The sequence below is a fragment of the Chaetura pelagica genome, unplaced genomic scaffold (assembly GCF_000747805.2).
Source record: "Chaetura pelagica isolate M959 unplaced genomic scaffold, ChaPel_1.0 scaffold417, whole genome shotgun sequence".
Classification (NCBI taxonomy): Eukaryota; Metazoa; Chordata; class Aves; order Apodiformes; family Apodidae; genus Chaetura; species Chaetura pelagica.
This window is the reverse complement of record NW_009953966.1, coordinates 125,516-147,113: the sequence shown is the minus strand read 5'-3', so window position 1 is coordinate 147,113 and position 21,598 is coordinate 125,516. Positions and strand designations below refer to the sequence as shown.

At 43.6% G+C, this 21,598-nt stretch overlaps 1 protein-coding gene across 2 annotated transcripts in view; it reads left to right on the top strand.

Annotated features, from left to right (window-relative positions):
* The window catches only part of ELMO1 (engulfment and cell motility 1), a 268,680-nt gene extending 262,507 nt beyond the window's left edge, over positions 1 to 6,173 (top strand). For both annotated transcript variants that reach the window (XM_010002153.1, XM_010002154.1), the window contains exons 20-21: positions 115 to 192; positions 4,861 to 6,173. In XM_010002153.1, coding sequence (XP_010000455.1) covers positions 115 to 192; positions 4,861 to 5,061 — 279 coding nt within the window. In that variant the 3' untranslated portion in view covers positions 5,062 to 6,173. The remainder of the gene's footprint in view (positions 1 to 114; positions 193 to 4,860) is intronic.
* The last annotated feature ends 15,425 nt before the right edge of the window (positions 6,174 to 21,598 follow it).

The window sequence follows — 21,598 nt, the reverse complement described above, 5'->3', positions numbered from 1 at the left end:
TAGTGCCACAGCCTGTTTTTCCATTTGTTCTGGGGATTAGGTGGTAAAAAAAAAGACATTACTATATTAATGCCTCTCTTATGCAGCATTAATATGTGTTTATTTGTATTCCAGGAGGTGCTAGAGCTTGCTTTCTCTATATTGTATGACTCAAGTGGCCAACTGAATTTCATTGCTCCAGACAAGCATGAGGTAAGTGAAGTTCAGAGTCCAGAAACTTCCTTGGTGCCCCTTTAGTTGCTTTATGACAGCAGCTATCTTTATAAGAACAGTCATCCTGACACAGAGCACAGGTCCATCTAAACTTGTGTCATGTCTCAAAACAAGCTGAAAGCAGAGGGATTACACTTCAGAAGGTACAAATCTTCAGTGTTGAACTAAAGTGAACACACAGCAAGTCATCCAGGGTAGACCAGTAGACCAATACAGGAGCAAGACCTGCAATTTTCATATATATTCTGAGCCACAGAAGGAACATGCTTTGTATTTTTTTAGAACACATAGTGGTTCAAGATCAGTATTTCTAAAACCTACTGAAATATGAACCATAAGTAAGAGAAAGAAGAGAGTTTGGGCAGACCTCACGGTGTCTTGCAATGTGTCTTACTTGTCTGAAGACAGTGTAAATACCAATAGCAAAGCAGAATGACAGCCTCCTCCCTGCTTCCTTGTCTTCCGTGAAAACACAAGGAAGTAACAACATAATTGGCTTTTGGAAGGTGGTAGAACTAATTTACCTATCTATGTGGAAGCATTTGGTGTCTTGCTCTCAAAGAATTTCCAAGTAAAGATTGAGCAGAATGCAATGCGTTAAAAAATAAAGAAGGAACCAAGCTTTTCCTTCTTATTTTAAAGCAACAAGAATTGGATCTTTGCACACTTATTTTGTGGCATCACATTTGGTCTCAGTTCAGGACACTGTGTGAAGATGATGAAAGATTACATTAAGCTGTGTTATGCTGTAGAGTTATTAAAGTGCATGAAATTGCCTTACAAGAGAAGTGTATTTACTTACACAGCTTCAACATTTGCAGTTCTGGATCAAAACCTTCAAATAAATGTTCATTTTTTGAGAGGAAATTAAGTTATGCTCATTTGGGTTTTTCTAGGTATTCATATTTGAGTGTAATATTCAAGTATGTTCGTTCCAGTGAAATATTTTCAGGTCAGTTATGATTTAAGAGAAAGCAGCAATAGGACCCCAGGCATAATGTGCCATTAGAGTGGTAGGTCTAAGCAGAACATGGTTGTCTTCATCCTCTGAACTGAACATGTTAGATGCTTTCTGATAGAAATTATCCAGAAACTGAAATCTAGTCTGTTTCAGCTCATAAGAGCAAATAGTCATGAAAATGAACACCTTTCTCAGCATCTTCTATCTCAAATATAGCCCTATGGCTGCAAGTGGATTTTAGTGGTCTAAATGTCCCAAAAGCTCTACTGCACCCCACTGATGGGCAGTAGCACTGAGATGCACTATCCCAATTGCCCTTTATTTTGTTAACACACCTATTATCTTCATTTCTCTTTTTGGTCTTGTGCAGATTCTTTGAAACAAAGAAATTATGTCCAAAAAAGCAGCCAGAGGCAGGAGTCTCTGCTGCTACTTCATAGTTCCCAAGCGAATGTTTTCAAATAGGCATCTCACTTCCTCTGTGCTTTTCCCTGGCCTAAAAAAGAGTGAACTGTAATTAAAGCAGAAAGTGAAAATGTTCAGAGTAGGCACCCACAAGGAAAGGCAAGTACCATGTTTATGAAGCCCATGACTCTGTCGAAGTAACTGGGGATGCTTGTCAATAGAAGTGCTGGTTTAGCAGCTTTGTCAGCTTGGGAGATTTGGTGGGTGACATCTCAAGATTTAGAAAGCTTTGTGTGAAGCACCAGGAATGATGTTAGCACACGACAATTTCAGGTCAGACTTACAGCTTTTTTTTCAAGCACTTCTGCAGTCCTCATGATTGTAGAGTGAGGTCTGAATGTGGAAACTGAGTGTGTCCTAAAACCAAAAAATTGAACAAGAAGCATAGGATGATTCGAGTTGTAAGGGACCTTGGGGATGTCCCCAGTCTGACCTTCTCAAAGCAGGTCAGCAATGAGCTCAGACTAGGTTGCTTGGGGCTGCATCCAGATGGATGAAGCCTGCACAACCCTTCTGGTTATTTGATTCCACTGACTTGACTCCCAAGGTATTTCTTTAATAAAATCTCATTACTGAACCAATATCATTGAGATTTGGACCTCATTCTTACACACTTAAATTTGGCAATACCCTTAGCCATCTGTTGGAGCTTTCTGCTGGCCAGAGGATTTAGCACTGTGAGATCACTCCATCGTATTTGGTTTTAATTTAAATACTAATAGCTGGTTTCAACTACATAGCAAGAAGGTGGATTAATCTTATCCTTGATTTTGGACAGAGAAACTGATGAGGTAGGCTATAATTAGGTTTCATTGAAGTTTTGCAAAAATGAATATGTAGTAAATTAATTTTTCAGTGGCTCTTAGTCTGTTTTGCATATTAAAAAGAAAAAAGCTTCTGAATGAATGCCTCTGTTTTTCCACCATCTGATTAGGATTTCTTTCTGCTCAAAGTGTACAGGAGTTTAATTAGATGCACTTGCCAATATGGAGATTAGAGAGGAAGCCCCTTTTCCAGGCCATTGCATTCATTGGAATTGTGGGCAGAATTTGGTTTCTGTGGGCCCTGAATAAGTTCTATCAGAAGAGGAAAAAAATGCAGATCTGCTTTCTAGCTTGCTGGGATTCCTCCCCAGAGAAAGCACTGGCCATACTCCCTGAGCAGGTGATGGATGATTTACGTCAGGGGCTGCTTCTGTAACCCAAGCAGAGCCCTTTGCCTGGCTGTTCCTTTCCTGGAAGTGAATTGTGGGAAAGCTTTCCCAAAAGAAATTTTTCAAGTTGATCATAAAATATTATCATCTATTTTAAAAGCATTTCTAGGATAGATTATTTTTTTTCCTGATGTTCTGCGTACAGTCCACAAAAGTTGCCTAGAGAACAAGTGATACAAAGAGCAGCTGAAGGAACTGGAGCTGTTTAGTCTGAAGAAAAGGAGGTGGAGGGGAGACCTCATTGCCCTCTACAACTGCCTAAAAGGAGGTTGTAGTGATGTCGGGGTTGGCCTCTTCTCTTGGGTAAATGAGGATAGAGGCAGAGGAAACAGCCTTGAAGTTGCAGCAGGGGAGGTTTAGATTGGACATTAGGAAGAATTTCTCTACTGAAAGAGTGGTCAGGCACTGGAATAGTTCCTGCCCAGGGAGGTGGTTGAGTCACCATCCCTGGAGGTATCCATGTAGATTTGGTACTTCAAGACACGTTCTAGTGGCCAAGGTTGTGGAGTTTTTTTGTGTTGAAGGTTGGACTCGATGATCTCAGAGGTCCTTTCCAACCACAATGATTCTGTGATTCTGTAAGACTGCATGCATTAAAAGTCTACAGTGGCACACTGTGAGAGCCTAGAATTGGCACGTTGTGGTTTTTTTAGTGCTTCTTAGCAGGACAGCCTGAACCCTAAAGTCTCTTCTATGTAGCTAATCACGTATTAAAGCTGCAGCTTGGCTTTCCAACACCCTGGGTGAAATCATAGCTCTGCTACTGTTTTGTTGCTGACTTAAATGGGTCGGATTTAACTTTGAATGTTGAAGTACGTTAACCATCCTATTTTAAAAATATGCCCTTTTTCTGGATGAAGACATACCCCAAGAGGGGATTTTCTCTCCCTTCCTTAAAAATAAAGTTCATTTCTGCTGTAGGATGAAGTCAACCATAGCTATCTTTAAACTTGGCAATATCATGTAGCAAATGGTCAGCTAAATTTGAAATCCATTTTTGGCATGAAATCTAGCAGAAGTATTTGTAAGATAAAAATGCAGTTACGGTTGATTTAATTTTCTCCTGCAAACTAGGACACAAGTTCATGATTGAAATCTTTATTTTTAGATTATAGCATTTGAGCACTTCTGTTCATAGTTGAATAAAAGGCTTGTAGTAATAAATATTTGGAAGTGACGCATTTGATAGAAGTTGACTCTAGATCACCAGTCTCCCTTGGGTTTGTTCTGTATTTAAAATGGTTATTCAGCCCGTGTTTATCTCAAGTTCTCAGCTGTGGGGAAAGGTGGCATCTCCTATTAGGAAGAAGCTAATGGTAGGGAAGAGATTTTTGAGGCCATTTCAGCATTTGCAGCATCTAGAGTTGCACCCGGTAGCTTGGCATTTAATTTTCATGAAAGACACAGCATTGATTGACTCTGTACCAGTTTTCACAATATGTTATTTTGTGTAAAATACTGGTAAAGTAAGCATAGATATATGTGAGAGCCTTTGTGTAGGTCAGTTGATACCACTAAATCTATAATCTATGATAAACCTAGATAGTTGTTACAGGATTTCTTACAGAGACAGTCAAGAAGGATTTCAGGTGAGAATCAATTTACTTAACTTAGCTGTCTTTGATGTAAGAGAATCAGGCTCTTTCTGTAGGTATTGGGAAAGAGAAACGGAGCAGGAGGAGATGTCTCCAGAGGTTCACTGTCCTCATTTAGGTATTGTTCTTTCTCCCACAACTGTTGAAGACTATTCAACAAGAAGTTTGAAGGAGACACCCTACTATCAAACAATGAAATGTTGCAATTTCTTTCCATTTTTAGGGAACTGTCCATTTTCTGAGTGGACGTGGAACATGCCATCTTTATAATACGAGCTAATTATATGAATCAACTTCATTTTAGGTCTCTTCTTTAGTCCCTGTGGGAACAATAAGCCTAGAGGACTAGGACAGACAAGCAGTTTGTGGACAGGAAGTCTATTAATGATCTTTTTTGTCTTTTCCCTGTGCAGTATTGTGTATGGACCGATGGGCTGAATGCCCTCCTTGGGAAGGATATGTTGAGTGATCTAACGCGGAATGACTTGGACACGCTGCTCAGCATGGAGATAAAGCTGCGCCTCCTTGACTTGGAAAACATACAGATCCCAGATGCTCCCCCACCTATCCCAAAGGAGCCCAGCAACTACGACTTTGTTTATGACTGTAACTGAGGCTGCCACTGAAACTTGCTTCAAAACTGGAAATATTATAACTGGAGAGATATTAAAAATAAAAAGAAGAGTGTGAGGAAAAAAGAAACCCACTTGTGCACCCTGGATTTTGGCTTTGGGGAGGGGTGTAGAAACACTTGTGTTCCTCTCTGTTTCCTGCATCCCTTCCTTTCCCATTCCCATCTTCCCCATTGCTCATCCAAATCCACACTGCTTTAATTAACTCATAATTGCAGGCCGTTGGCCTTGCTTAAGGCAAAGACTGCCACTAAGAAGCACCCTCCCTAAGACTTTTTTTACATTTTTAATACTGGAATAGACATTCTTAACTCAAGGACGCTGTTAGGAAACTGCATGCCTGTGAAACCCACTTGGCAGGGCAGAGGCTTTAACTGGAAGGAGGAGGGAGGTAGGGAGCAGAAGCACCTACTGTAAGCAGATTTCCCCAGACACTCCCAAGAGTCTTCTCACAACTGAGTCCAATGAGATGATGAAAATCGTTAACTGCTTCCCAGTGCTTGCGCCATTCGTCACTGTCATTATTCTTTCCACTGCATCTCGACTCTTGCCACTGGCCTTCACCCAACTGATCGGCTTCCAGATGGAAAGTCTGCAGGTTTTTGCTGTACCATAGGCTGCAATGCTGCAACTGCTTTTAACTTCTTTTCCTCTCAGATCCTAAATAGTCCCACACTAGCAGATCATTCACACAAACTGCCTACGAAGCCACGCGTGTGTCCCATCCCTGTAGCGTTCCCTAAGCCTCAGTTGCCTCTAAAATTGGCTTGTGGCTATTCAAAGTGATTTTTATTTTCTTGGTCCAAAGTCCAACAGTAACTTCCACAGATTAATTACAACTGCCAAACATCCAGGTTTACATTGTTGTCATTGCTACAGTGTTACAAATTTGCAAGGGATTTTTTTTGTACGGGTTATAATTTTTTTATTTTATTTTGCCAAACAAATATATTTAATGAAAACTGATTTCATTGTGAATATTTTTGGGGGGCAGTATTTTTACTTAATTTCCATATGGAACATTTGCCCTGAAGGGAAAAAATTATATTTCTCTTCAACTTCACTGTTGAATAAAAATCTAAGTTGTGATGATTCTTGGAACTTTGTTTTTCTTCTGAAGTTGTCTTTTATGGTTGCTTGCAATTCTGAAGTGTTTGTTGCAAAGAGGAGAGGGAACCTTTCTTATTTGCATCTGATTTAATTTACTGATTTGTTTGTGTGTGCTGACAAGGATGAGATGCATCCAGAGATCTCCACTGCCATGGGTATATGAGCCATTCTGTGAGAGGGACCCTCTGTGAAATCTGAAATCACAGCAGACTGTTGTGCTCATGAACATTTTAAGGCTGCTGCCTTTACTGTGTATGGTGGAGTAACTGTGTTCCTGTATTCCTGTGTCTTCCACTGAGTGTTTCTGGCTGCAGCAGATTGGTATTGGAGAAGTTTGGGCTTTGCAGGATGGATTCCATCCCTCCTCATGTTCTTCTAGGTGTTCCAATAAGTTCGGTATCTCTTACTCCAAATGTGCTGGGTCTAGATCATGAGGAACCCACCAGCACTTTCACACCCACCTCACAGGCTGGAGACAGATGTTTATTTGAGTTCCTCTCCTACTCAGACCCAGCTGAAAAGAATGGTGAATGGTGTTTATCACAGCGTGTGCTAGTGAGAAACCTAAAGGGTGGTTACAATTTAGACACAGAAGACCTCAACTCTGGTGACCTTTTCTCCATCCAGCTGGCTCTGGGGCAAACATCTTGACTGGCCTCACAGAAGGTGAGGAAAGAAACAAACTCCTTACTGCAGGTGCAGTGAAAAGGAGGATGGGGAGAATGTTGTATGAATTCAAGCATGAGGGTCCTCAGGAAGGTGCCTTCCTGAAGTTGTGTGTGCAGTATTTCATGAATGCCTTGATCTAGCAAGGAGATGGAAGGTAGTTTAGGTGGAAATGGATGGTAAAGTAAGGAAGAAGTTAGACTCTGAGTTACAGTAGAGTGTGACCTGAGAGGAGATTCAGTCTGAATGAGAACAGGGATGTGCAGCATGAGATGTGGGAGTTGGAGATGTTTTATTATCCAGAACCTTATCAGACTATAGCAAAGGTAGTCAGGGGTCAGGAATTTGTGGAAGCAGAGGTATTGTCTGCCACATGAGACTTTGGAGTGTAGGATGGAGGTAGGAACACGTTTCCTTACAAGACACTAATGCTGCCTCTTGTCTGTGACTCAGAGCTGAGCCAAGAACCCGAGTTGCTTTATTAATCTCACTGACCCAGCTGGATGGCTTGGGTGTGCTTAACCTATGCTTTTTATTTACAGACTGCAGAGCTGGTGCTTCAGATGGGTAGTGCTCGTTGTCAAAAGAAACCCCTCACTCCTAAGTGATAAGAGCCAAACTCTGCTGGCTCAGTGGCAATCCAGTGATGCTGTGATCTCAGCAGGTAGGCGTCTGCCTGACAACCAGAAAGGAGCAAACGAAAACTGTCCTGTGGGGGACAACTTGAGCTGGCAGGAAAGGTTAGACTTGCCTCTCCCACTAAGGCGAGTGCCCCAGATCTTACACCAAGAGCCCAGGAGAGGTGGTTGGAGATGAGGTGACAGCCCAGCTCTCAATTTTTATCAACACCTCGTGCCTTCCCACATTACACTGAGGCACATCAACACCACTCAGGCAGCATGGGGCTCACTCCTTGCATTCCTCAGGCCTTGTGCAAGCAGGTGACACAGTTCAGTGTCCTCTCTTCTGTCCTGGGACTCTGCAGGGTGGATGCAGCCTGACTGGGGGGGTTCAGGTCTGGGGCCAGCTGAATGTCATGGCACTGCCCTGTGGTCAGAGCTCACTGCATCCCACAGCCCTGCATTTCAGGACCCTAATCTTCCATGGCCCAGCTCTTTTTCTGGGTAATGTGAGGTGTGGGATGGTCACATGAGCAGACATGCTAAATTTGTCACTCCCCACGTGTCCCACCCTGCGATAAGAAAGAAGATACTCGAGAGATGCGTTGGTGTAATAGCCCATGCAAGTATTTTAGAAGTTAAGGGCTGTGGTGCAAGCAAGTAATCCTGCCTTCAGTTTCCAGACCTATCATGCAGGCTTGCTTCACCATGATAAAGTTTAAAAAAAAAAAAAAGGTGCTTAATGATGAACAAGTATCCCGCTGCTTCCCATTTATTTTTTTTAAAGAAAAAAAGAAAAAAGAAAAAAGAGAGAATGAAAATGGCAAATTCATTTGCTCATGCTGTTGTGTGTTCCGGAAAAGCTTTTAAGGCTTCACATTCAAGGAGCTGCAGCAGAAAAAAAAAAATGCTATTGAAGTTTCTTGTATAATTTCAAAACATTAAGTGGGTAATTGCTTGTAAAAAGCCATAACGGGGAGAGAGAAGGGAAAAAAAATGATCAGTCCAATTTTAGCTCCTGTTTTTGACATGACTTTGCATTTGAAAGTGAATATATTCTTTTACCAGGAAACTTTAATCAAGAAAAAGATCTATCTTGTTAAGTCAACTGCTTGCCCTGCTTGAAAGGACAAAGAGAAGAGCAGCAGTGCTAAGTAATCCTGCACAAAAGCAACCTAATGTGCACTCTCTGAGCTTTCACTACTGCTTTTCAGAAGCAATTCCCTTTTCAGTATGAAAACTCTTCCCTTAAACCTTACAGCTTGCAGGGAAAAATAACATTCTCTTGCAAAGAGGCAGGTAGGTGGTGACTGTCTTTTGGTTTGCAAAATGCTCTTGTGTCTTCATGCCCTACCTAAGGTTACATTTTGCTTGCCCAGGATTCTTGTTATTGACATTTCCTCTCCAATCTGTTGTCCCCAGTAATGCAGACAAGTACATGGGGATGGGAAGGCTTGTATGGAAATCTGGTGGGATCCAGTGCCTGGAACAAATCCCTGTCTTCTCTGGCAGATGGCTGAGCCACAAGGGAGCCCTGTAGCCCACTGGCTGTAATCACACAGGCTCTAACTATGCAGGCTCCGGCCACTGGGCAGCTCTTGAAAGAGGGAGGATGAAAGGGAGAAGTAACAAAACCCCCTCCTGGTAGGGGGGAGCAGAGATAGAGGTGCATGAGCATGGAACACCTCTGAATACCTGTCTGCTTGTCATTGCATTGGACTGCAGTGATCAGAGGTGGCTGTGATGCATCCAGCTCTACGGCTGTGCAAACTGTTAATCCTCAGAAATAACCAACAGGGGAAGGTGTCGGGAGTAGGAGGACACTAATATGGCCATATCCTCCCCTTTCCCTCTCTTGTTACTGCTGCTGCACTGACAAGTAGATGCCATTAGCTTCACTGTCATATGAATGTTGTTCATCTAAGGAGTATAATGTGATATTTCACCCCTTTCTTGTTTTATTCTGGAGTAACTAACTCTTGAGAATGAAAAAAAATCTTGTCCTTGCATGTAGACCTTACTGACCTCAGAATATCTTAGCTGTCAGAAGCGAACCTGGAATACAAAGCATCTGACATAAGAAGGAGCCCTTTCCCCTACAGTAGCAGCAAGGAGCTGGGAGTGGGAAGGATTCCCCCAATCTCTGCATGCTGCTGAAGGTAAAATCCCTGCAAACTCTGGAAGATATCTGTAGGACAGAGTTTTTGTCACTTACTTCTACTGAGCTGTCATCACTTTCCCCAGACATTGCTAAATCAGGATGAGACTTGCTCAGTTCTCCCTCCTTCCCTAGGTAATAATTATATTTTAATATTAAGCAACCACATGCCTTACACAAGTTCCTTGATTAACAAAGCACTTACCCATGCAGCAAAAGAATCTTGACTTTCATTTGATAAACAAGGACCTAAATTTAGGTAGGTGCTTGTGGGCCTGGCTTAATCAGTGTGAGCAGAAAGGCAATTTTACCTGCTACTGGGATTTTGCTACATGCTTGGAGGCGATGAAAGTAATGACATTTCTGTCTGACGTGATTGGATTGGCTACCACTGGTACTTCAGGAGGTTTAACAAGGTGCTGCCTGGGTCTTCAATGTCACTCCAGCTGCTTCTCACATCTCTGGGACTTAGAGAGCAGTAAAAACATTGAAAAGGGACCATTTTCTGTTTTAAATCAGGCTGGAACTTGTGAGAGAGTCGTGTCAAAAACACAAGTTTGGTAGGGCATGACCAGGTGTAAAACGGATATTGGAAGAGCCATGAATTTTTATAGCAAGGTGATTTCAAAGTGCTGATTCAGGGAGCACTGTCCTGCAGCAGCCTCATGAGGGCAAGGTTAAAAAGAAATGGAGACAGTTTCAAACTAATATAGTAGCATATATTTACATTTTATTTTCATTTCTGCCTGGGAGGCCTTGAAGTTCTCTGAATAGCAGAGCTGGTCTGGTAATGCTTAGCTTGCAGGGACACATGTAGGGCAAAGGAAACATTTCATTAGCCATTCTTCTCCAGGTGGAGAGGTTGCTATTGGAAATAAAAGAATTTTCTAAACTGATGTTGCTTCCACAAATAATTTCTTGGCTTTACTGTAGCCACCTCACTGAAGGTGTTATGCAAAGATAGGTCAGTAGCTGTTAAGGTTTTATACTCTCTTGGAAGAGCCAACCAGGTCTTCTCATGTAGAGAGCCTCACCCCAACTCTCTTTCACCCCATTTGTCTCTTGTTCATAGACCATTTCCTATAAGATGTCACCTATGGGGCAGTCATGAAGCCAGGGGACTCAGTGCTGCCTGTCCCAAGCAGGACACCAGCCTTGATTGTAAGCCTGAGGATATGACCACAAGGAGCACTGCATGTAGAGGGAGGGAGGAAAAGAGACACCTAATACGATTTTGCTAAGGGATACAGCCAAGGGCAGGCTTTTTTTTTTTTTTTTTTCCTGTGACACACAAGGATGTGTCTTGAATGACTTTATTTCAATTGTCATTAGAGGCTTTTGCAGCCTGATTGAGCACGGCAGTTAAACACTCCCTTGATGAAACCTCGTGAGTCTAATTTTAATCTTGTAAGCAACATGGTGTTCAGCCTAAATTGATTATGTTTTGGGCTTCCTCTGGGTTGTCAGGAGGGAGGCTGCTTGTCTTTTGCTTAATATGAGGCAGCATTTTTTTACAAAGTATGTGGGTATCCTCTCAGTTTCCCTTGGAATGCCTCAGATTTAATGCCCCATTCCCACCCACCTTTCCCCAAGGGGCCAAAGCACCCTGGAGACCATTACTATCCCACCAGCAGGCCAGGCACAGGTGGGAGGCTGAGCCTAGGGGACTTCATCCCCTGACAACTGGGAGGGAGTTTGTTATGTGGGTGTAGTTTTTGGAGAGGTCGTGAATAGTAATGTAGGAATCTGTCAAGCTTCAAAAAAAGAAGTTTTCCCTAAATGCTTAAAATGAGGACACTGAGACTGCAGTGACTTCTTGCTTCTTTCCCAGAGGAAAATGGCTCACACACAGGATTTTCCCAGAGCATAGCTGCCCCCTTCCCCCAGGCAGCAGAAGCCTGGTGCACTTGAAAAGCTTGGAGCTGTAAGCAGGGAAACATGTAAAAGGTTTCTCTGCCAGGAATATGACATTTAAAGAGCACCAGTACTATTATTTTGGCTGGTTTTTACTCATACCGGTCGCTCTGTACATATTGCTTGACTCACGATAGTCTTGACCTTTCTCAAAGCCCTGGGTTCCCACTTTCTGTTCCCAGCCCAAGGTGGGTGCAGTGATACCTTACACCTGCCCATCGTTTCATCTACCCAGAATAGCCTAAGTGCAGCCCAGCCAAGCCAGCTTTCATGTACACATCTGTCCCATACTCTTGGTTCTCTCATTTCCAGTACAATTTGAGGTCCATTGAAAACTGAGGTTGAGGCATTAAATGGGCTGGCTTATGGGTGACTTCTCCAGTATCTGATAAGGTTGTTTTCAGCCCAAGGTTTTCCTTCAATGAGGACCTTTACCAAATCCTCCACACTGATCTTCAAAAAGCCTGTAAGAGCTTATAATTTCCAAGCCTCCAACTTCTCATTGAATTTAACAGCCCACAGTTGGATGCATATACACAAACACACACAGGATACAAATGCCTCACATGCATTTCCCCAGAAAACCAGGTTGAAAACAGCACCTTTACAGCTGGACAGTGTTGGATGCTCCAGGAGGCAGCATTGAGATGAGAGGGGATGGAGGAAATCAGAGCTGGGAGCATCCTGACAGAGGCTGGCAGGTTGGCAGGGCTGCACTGGAGGAAACATGAGCATGGGAGGTTGGGGCAACATGAATGAGCAGCCAACCTCACTGTCAAAAAAATATCTTACACCTGCAACCATGTTAAGACACAAAGATGAAGTGAGGATAACAACTAAGAGTAGGCAACAACAACAAATTGCTGAGCTGTGAGTGAGGAACAGCAGGGACCAGGAAAAAAAGCAGCCTTTCTAAGGCCTTATTTTAGATTATATTTATTATTCTTAACCATGGATATTATGCCTTCTGGAAGTGGCCCACTGGTAAGGGCATGCTCCTTCAGTGTTTTCATCACCTTGGAGCCACTGCAAGAAGTGATGCAGGGAGGGAAGCACTGATGTGATGCTGAGCTGGCCAGGGAAGATGAGGTGGAACAATCTCCCATTGGAAAATGCCACTGAAGGAATATGAACATGCACACAAAATGTATGAATTTAGCTGAACTGTTGATTTGGGAAGGAAAAACAAGAAACTAAAGCAGCTTGAAACTTGCTGCTCAGATGGCTTCTGGATTGTCATGGGTCACATTTCTCTTTCTGTAAAGAATTAGTGTTTCAGGGTTTCTTTTTAGTTCCAAGATTTAAAGTAGGAAGTTGTAACTGGAAGAAAATGTTATTGGTTTGGTTTGGTTTGGTTTTAATGTTTAACTTCCTATATTTTGTGGCTTCCCTCCAGCCCCAGAAAAGAAGCCAAGCTGCAGCAGTCTGGATACTCTCCCTCCAATGAAAAATTCTGGCCCAGAACCTCCATCACCAAACCTGCATCACTCGAGGAAAACCATCCTGCCTGCCCATATACCTGTTTCTTGCTTCCCTCCAGCCCCAGAAAAGAAGCCAAGCTGCAGCAGTCTGGATACTCTCCCTCCAATGAAAAATTCTGGCCCAGAACCTCCATCACCAAACCTGCATCACTCGAGGAAAACCATCCTGCCTGCCCATATACCTGAATTAAGTAAAAAGGTACATGTAACCAGTCCATCCATAGTAACTTATGCAGAATGAGTTGTAGTATTTTCACCCAAATGTATTTCTGGCAAGCTGATTTGATAAAAGACAGTAGTCTAAGCCTCCAGCTTTTGTGACATATGAAGGACTGGCCAGAGCCATGAATCAAACTTGTGCTGATGGGGAAAAAGGAAAAGAAAAGCAAGTAGTAATTGCCTGTGTTGATTTATGATTTTTTAATCAAACCTGAATCACTTTTAAATTCCCAGACTTCAGGAGGCTTCTCAGCGATGGGTTTCTGAAGAAAGGTTTCTGAAGAAAGGTTTCTGAATTAAGCTAATTAGTCAAGTCACTGGCAAGTAGTCATTCAGCTCACCCTGGGTGGAAAAACAGGAAGTGGTGTGGATTTAATAGCCTTTTTCATGCAGTGCATAGAAATTAAAGACAGGCAGCAGTGACATGGTGATCAGCCTGGACCTCAGCACTAACTCATGCTTGACAGCCCTGTGAGGTGTCCTGTCTATTCCAGGATGAGCAGCAAGTGCCTGCTGTGCCAGGCAAGCCCTCACCAGCAGGGAATTGCTGCCTGCAGTTTTCTGTTTTTTTCCACGGTGTAGTTTTCCAGAGGTTTATACAGTGAGGAGTCAAGCAGACAGAAGGTGTAGAGGGAGAATTGCTTGCTTCTCCCATCTTGATAAGGCTTGGTAGACCTTTGATGATGAGTTTTGCAGGGACCGAGCAGGGTACTGGTACAACAGCACTGCAAGGCCTTTTAAAACTGATCCTCCACAAGCAGAGGCACTGATGAATAGTTCAGCACAGTGTCTTGCTTGAGGGGTGCTCCAGAGGGAGTGGTTTGAGTAGCTTTGCACCATCTGCCCAGCATGCTAATTTCTCCCCAAGGGCTGAAAAAAGTGGCTTTTTGTGTGGGGGCCTCATGGGAGGCAGCCCCAGGGACCCAATGGCTCCCTGCTTGTGCTGCTGAGCTGGGCTGCTGTTTAAGTCATATTGGGGAAATAAGCAGTTCATGATGCTGTCAGCATCCCTGTGGTGTCTGAGCCATGCACTCCCCATGCAACGTCCAGGAATCCTTCTGGCCCCAGCATTGCTGGATGGGGCTGAATCTGCACTTTGCACACTGTGAAGAGAAGGACAGCATGCTTGTAACTGCCTGGTTGGCCAAGTTCCTGATGAAAATTAGTACCTTAGTGCTGCTGAGACCATCTTGTCTTTCTAATGGCATATCAAGGCACCCAAGATGCTGTAGGAGCACAATTTTATACTGTGTATCGGAAAAGAAAAACATTACAGTGTGGTGAGATGAGAACTCATAGGTGCTACCCATTTCTTAATGGACTAGTTATTGTCTTGCTGACATATTAGCACATTAGAAAGGCATTTTCCAGGCTCTTGAATGTGTCAGTGAAGGCCCATTTCCATCAGCCTTCTTTATAGTTTCACAGCTTCTGAAGTCTGCTGACAGGCAGCTGTGGGCAACCATCCCTATCTCCCCGCCAGTCCTGTAATGCACCATGAAGTTTTCCAGCACACCCTGAACAGTAAGTGCAGAGGTAACCCATAACTCTATGGCAGCATTGTCCAACACGAGCCAGCAGCACAGCCACCAGCTATCACTTAGCCTAGGGTCTATCCAGATGCCCACACCCCAGCTAAAAGGTGTTAAATGTTGTCTCCCTTGGTGACAACAATGTGGTGAATAATTCTTCACTCCTGAAACATTCTGGAACAAGAAAGAGAAGTTAATCTTCAAGAAAAAGAACTGCATTAGTAAAGTAAGAGGATTTGATTCTAGTGTTGAAATGAAGATAATAAATATTCATCTCTGAAAGACAGAGGTGGATGCGAGGATGATCAAACAGCTGTGCAAGACTGGAGTAGCAGGTGCTGAATAACTCATGAGGAGGATCTTGGGATTTAATGGTGACATCAAGAAATTTAATGTCTTGCATGAGCTGTTCCCAGCAAACAGAGAGAATTAGGTCTGTTCTGTCCTGGCGATTCCCCCTGGTATGAACACAAAGAATAGCTCCAAGCAGCCCGTCACACCTGGGACAAATACAGGATTAATGGTGTTTCATTTTGGCTTGTACCCTACCTGCTTCATTGTGGTCTGAACCTCCTGGGGATGGGAAGGTCCTATTAATTAATTCTCTTAAATCAAGTGTCTGTAACTGATTTATATGCTGTCTAGGGCCCAATCCTGCAGGACATAAGCTGACATTGGCAAGGAGTGCTTTCCAAATCCTCAGCAGAGAAGTTATTGGATCTTATGCTGCCACGTAGACACACAGGGTAAATGGGAAACCTCTGCTTGTTTTTCCCCAGTACAGCTAACACATGGCATCTCTTGCTCATTGGTGTTGCAGAGTCAGCTCAGCCAAAATTCACCTTCTAGGGACAGCCACTTGGTTGGCCTTGCCTGTGGGCTACAGGATGGTCTGGAAGATGATGGGGGAAAACAGTGTTGGGAGGAGCAGGGGATTTCACTGCTTGAGAATGCAGAGCATGAATCGTCCTTCTTGTCACGGGAGGGAGAGATGTTGCCTTTTGGCAAGGGCTTGAGCTGGTCTCTGCCAGTTGCTCTTTCAGCTCATCATGCCCTGTCCCCAGACCTCCTGCAGTGACCAGCCTGCTTCTAAGGCAGTAAGCAACTCCTCCCAGGACAGTTCTAGCAAATGCATGCATGCCCACTAGGTGGATGGGAGCTGACACTGTGGTCTTGTTCCTCTCCCTCAGGCAGTATCCCTGTGCTGGGTCACACCTGGGAAGCTGAGGGGCTGAGCTGTGGAAATGCAAGCAGGGCCAGCAGCTGAGGTTTGGCGGTCCCTGCCCTCCCTGGATGGCAAGACCAGGAGGTGTGATGGATAGGCCATTCAGTGGGCCACGGCACCTTTCCCACTCGTGGATGAATCACCAAAGAAATAACCTACCCAAACAATTGGGCAATATTTTAAAATGAGAGGTAACAATAAAGCCTTGTCTTGCTGAGATTGCAGCTCTCAGGCTTGTTTTGCCACTTAACCTCTCTGCTGCCAGCAGGGATGAGCCCACCTCCAGACAGGGTCACTCCATCCTTTCACACACAGCTTTGCTGTGGGGATGGCTGCATCGTGCCTCTTCCACCCAAGAGCATGATCCTGCTCAGCCAGCTCACAAGCAAGCCCAGCAAACCTTGGCAAAGACACTTGCTGGAGGAACCAATCCCAAGCTGCCTGGCATCCTGTCCCAGAGCCACTTACCTCTGCCATGAGCACTGTGCCCTGGATGGATGGCAAAGTGTCCCTTGCATTCCTCAGCGCAGTGTGTGAACTGAACAAACTGATTTATTTGTATTTGCCTACCTAGTTTGTCAGATGGAAGTACAAACAGCCATAAAAGTTGTATTTACTTATTAGCACCAAAATTAGCTTTTAAAATTGATCAATACCAATCCTGTCAAGTCCCTCAAACTGAAGGTTTGCTCCTTGAAATGCACAATAAGGCATTTCAAGATTAATTGTCCTTTTGAATACATATTGATTTTTTCCCTTCCCCTTATACTGTGGAAATGCCAAAAAACCCCTCATACAAACCACCACAAAAGGCCTTAAATTAGTTGTTGCAGCTAAATGAACTGGCATGTAGCTTTTTTCTTTAGTAAAGAGAAAAAAGAATTTGCTTCATTTTTTTCCTTCCCTGTAAATGTGCCACAAAACATATCTTCTCAGATATAAATCTTTTCTCCCAGGATGTATCCAGCATGTGCACACGCATGCGTACAGGTAGAGTCTTCCTTTGGCAAGAACAGGCAGTAATTCTGCTTGTCACTTTGCCTGTCTCAAAAGCAGCTGAAAACACAGATTCCTGGTACAGCATTATTACTCTGTGGGATGTCCCAAGTGCCCCAAACAGAAGCAAGCAGATTTAAGGAATGATGAAAGCCTTAGCTACCTGTGTACAAGGGAACATGAACCATTAGGGCAAATATAGTAAGAGGTTTCTGTTGAAGGGTTTATTCTCTCTCAGAAATGCCCTAGGACAGAGCTACAATGTGAGGAGAAGCCCTGAACTACGGTCCCCTTGGATGGTCTGTGTGGAGAGGCGGTCTGGACCACCAAGAAGACTGAGGACCCACCAGTCATGCCCTGAAGGCCACGTTCTACCACCTGAGTGACCACAGTATGCCAAAGGGAGCAAAGTCCAAAGGAAAGGTAAGAATAGAAAGGATCCGTTACATATTTACTTTAAAAGCAGTGGCAATTAGCAGGTCAAATTCTAGTGGCTGAGGTCTTGGGTTGGGGTGTCACAGCAATTCGGCCTTTTAGAATTTGCCAGACTTTTTATTGTGGGATACAGCCGGAAATCTTGCTGGGCAGCCTTCCTATTGTGAATCTAAAGCAGCACTTCAGACTGTCTGTAATTTGAGTGTGTTCTGCTTTATCTTGCTGAGAGGAAGGAAATGATGCATTTTTCACCTGGGTATTGTAATCTCCCACCATCAGGCAAGTTTTCCTGATGTATCATCATACTTTCCTGTGGCCTGCTTGCTTACCAGCTGAACTGGGGGCAGTGAAGACCACGTTGAGAGAGCCTGAATGACAACTCAACAGAAGTGTGTAGGAGACACACCAAACAGCCCACACCTTTAGGCCAAGGGAACACACCTCTTACTTCCTCTCCTGATGCTCTCCTGGGAGCTACAGCTAAACTTGGAGGAGCTGTTGTGGTCCCAAGCATCACCCCTTCTGCATCCTACACAGAAATGTTCAGCATCCTCTATAGAAAACAAGCCCACCAAGTTAGAGGATCCCTTTAGTGAGGTGGATCATCCTCAGGGATGCAGGGGAGCACCAAGGATGCTGTGCAAAGGCAAAGTTGGGGGTTGGGCACCCAAGGAGCAGATGGCATGCTTGGCAGGAGCAGGACTGGATCACCTCTGAAAACCCAGTCACCTGATAAATATAATCAAAGAATTTTAGATAAAAGTTACAGCTTACCTTCATCTGCAGTGACTGTAGTTATTTTTGCAAATCATCAAAAGGAACTTGTGGATGTAGGATTAAAGCAAAGGAATGATGTAAACACATAAATTATGAATTTTGCATAATGAATTATTGCCTAAAATAGCGAGATGCACCAAATACATCTAAGGCAAGTGTTCTTTTATTTTGAAGGGTTGGAAATTACACCAGCTTCAGGGAAAAGAAAGAGTTTATTTGTATATCAAAAAAAAAAAAAAAAAAAGAGGACCCACTTTCCTTTATCTATTTGACATTCACTTGTTCCTAATCTCTGTAAACAACTTTTGCCATCATGATGCTTCTGAGTTTGGGCTGCTCATCTTGAAAGGCTTCACTGGGATTTGACTTTCAAAAGTTCAGTGCCAATTATTTGCCAAAAGCCAGCTGTCAAGAGAGGATCAGAGAACCAAACACTGGGATGCTCGAATGCAGAGGGTCACTTTGGGCAGGAACATGACTCTCTGTATCTTTCTTATGTCCTGTCAATTCCTCATCACCAAGTGCTCAGGAACTTGCAACACGGGATCATAAAAATTTCTTAACCAACTTTCCTGGTTTCCACATCAGAGCTTTGGGGTGGGAGGTTTCCTTTCCAGAGGACTCTCAAAGCAAGAATTTGGCTCCAGGGGACTACAGAGAGTGAAAAGGGGAAGGGCTTGAGTAGAAGAAAAACACCAGAGAGACCTAAATACCCAGATCACTGGATAGCTGCATGAATTACTTTGTTTATTGTGGCTAGGGCTTCCAGGCTTATCCCTTTCGGTGTTGACCCCAGCCATGCTGATGGGCCACCTGCCTACACACTGTGCTCTACTTCTGCCCCAGCCCAAAAGAAACCTTGGTCCACTGCCTGCTCATCTCCTAGTAGGAAATTAAATTCCCTGCCTGGCACATTATCTTTTATCTGGACTTTTATATAAACCACGATCGTTGTATTGCTGGGAAGCAAGGTTATTCAGGCTCCCTGCTGGGGACCTCCAGCACAGCAAGAAGTGCGTCCATTAGACCACAAATAGAGATGTTTCTGATATGCATGGAATAGATTTGAACATACCCAGCTGTGTAATTATGATTTCCACTTCCTGGAAAACATTTCTTGGAATCCAACTGCTGCTAGAAGCAGCATGCTGGTTTTCAGTTCAGGGCCTGGAGATCTCCAGAATATACCTATTTTATTCTTTGGCTTTGTGTGATGGGGATTTAGTGAAGAGCCCCAGGCTGGGTGTCTGTTTGCCACCTTCCTGTGAGAATGGAAGAGCTTCTTTATTTGGTCCCCAAAATGCATTTCCACTTCACCTTCCGGAAGCAACGGTGAAGCTCCTTTTTCTGTCTTGTGGTGAAGTTCAGAAGGTGAAAGTCACTCAGTCTCCACTTTGTTGATGTTCTGGGTAGAGTGTTCGGCCAAGATGTTTACTCAGACATTTTGAAGAAATGACTGCAATGAAGGGAAGGAGTTTTATCAGAGGTTAGTTAAATAACCCTCAAGCTTTTTTGTTAATTTATGTTGGCTGCTTTAAGTGTACCTAAACACTGTCTCTAAAGAATGAATGGTGACCAGCAAATAACTGGGAGAAAAATTTTTCTAAGACAAGAAGATCAGGGGATACTACTTCCATGTCATGTTTCAGTAGAACTCTGGCTAACATCCCTGAGTCCTTGAGTTTTTCTCTACTTACCAGCTGGTTGTATGGCATTCACCCTACATTATTTAGGCAAAGCAAAGATGATCCCTGATGTGGTGTCCAGCTGCAGAAAATTTTTTTTCTAAGACAAGAAGATCAGGGGATACTACTTCCATGTCATGTTTCAGTAGAACTCTGGCTAACATCCCTGAGTCCTTGAGTTTTTCTCTACTTACCAGCTGGTTGTATGGCATTCACCCTACATTATTTAGGCAAAGCAAAGATGATCCCTGATGTGGTGTCCAGCTGCAGAAAAAGGAGGTGAACCCAGCATCAGCAGGCTTGGAGCACTTTCATTGTTGCAGGCAGATGGACTTGCAAGACAGAAGATTGCTTGCTCGTTTTGTCTGAACAATTTAGTTGGCTAGACTTTGCTAATGCATATGCCTATACACTTCATTTTTAAAAAACATGTGCTGAGCATATATCTGGGCACAAAAAGGATTTAATAACTCACCCAAAGATATTACAACTCTTTTTATGCATCCAGAGCAAGGGCAGAAAGACATCGGAAAGGTATTATAGGAGTGTGGATATTTATCTTAAATGCTATTTCTATTTCATTGAATTGGCTGAAAAGAACCACAGAAGGCCAATAACAAGCAAGGCAGGCAGGTAGGCAGGCAGCTAGCTGTCCCACCGTGCACAAAGGATGGTGTATTGATGGATGATTTAATGACTCCAATGTGTGCAGAGGGGTCAGATCCCAGGTGGAAATATTCTGCATTCAGGGCACAGCTTGAGTGAGGAAAAAAAGGGATGCAGTGCCTTCTTTCTCCCTCTCTTTGATGGTCCTTGTGCCCTCCTGGTTAATTCTCGTGGGGCTGCTCCTTCTTATGAAGTCATGCCTACTTTCTTCAGGTTTGGGTCTCATCTGGGATGAATTAACTCATCAGATTTGCATCGAGCTGCAGCTGCTCACCCTACTGCATCCCTCAGAAGGAGCCTGAACAAGTGCTCAGATGTTTTACTGATTATTTTCCCTAGTGCCCTAATGTCTGGAATGGGCCAGAAAAAAAACCAAAGAAAATACAGCTCTGAGTGGGAAGCAGGGAAGAAAGAAATCTAGGGGGTGCCCAGCTAGGGTAAGCAATCAGAAAGAAGGAAGAGAGCTATTTCTGAATGCAGAGCCCTTTTGGAGAGGCACGTTTCTGCATTATGGTGAGGTGGCTACAAACGGTGGTAATTAAAACCAGCTGCCCGTGTCATCTTCTCATATATATGCGAGACTAAACCACCAATGTCAGACATCAGCATAAAATCTGCTGCACATGGAAAGACAGACAAGTGTAAATAAGCCCTTCGTGAATTTTCAGTGACATATCTGAAAGATTGACTGCTTAGGGCTGACCTCATGCATGAGTTTGTCTTGTCTGTGTAAAACCAAATTATCAGCGAGGTCAGCGTGATCTTTACTGGCTGTAATCTCAACCTCAGCTTGTTTGCCTTAGTGGATATAAAGTCCTCCAAGTGCTTTGAGTACTTTTATACTCCTTGACTTCCCCATAGACCATGAAAACTCTGTACATGGCTGGCTGACCAGTGACTTGTTTAATTAATATTTGAAAAATCAGCTTGTGCTGCCTTTGTGTATTTATCTTTGGATGATGGATGCTACCCCTGCAGGGCCATTTTGCTGATGGAAACTGTCCTGCTCACCTGCAGGTCTTTTATTTCTGAAGC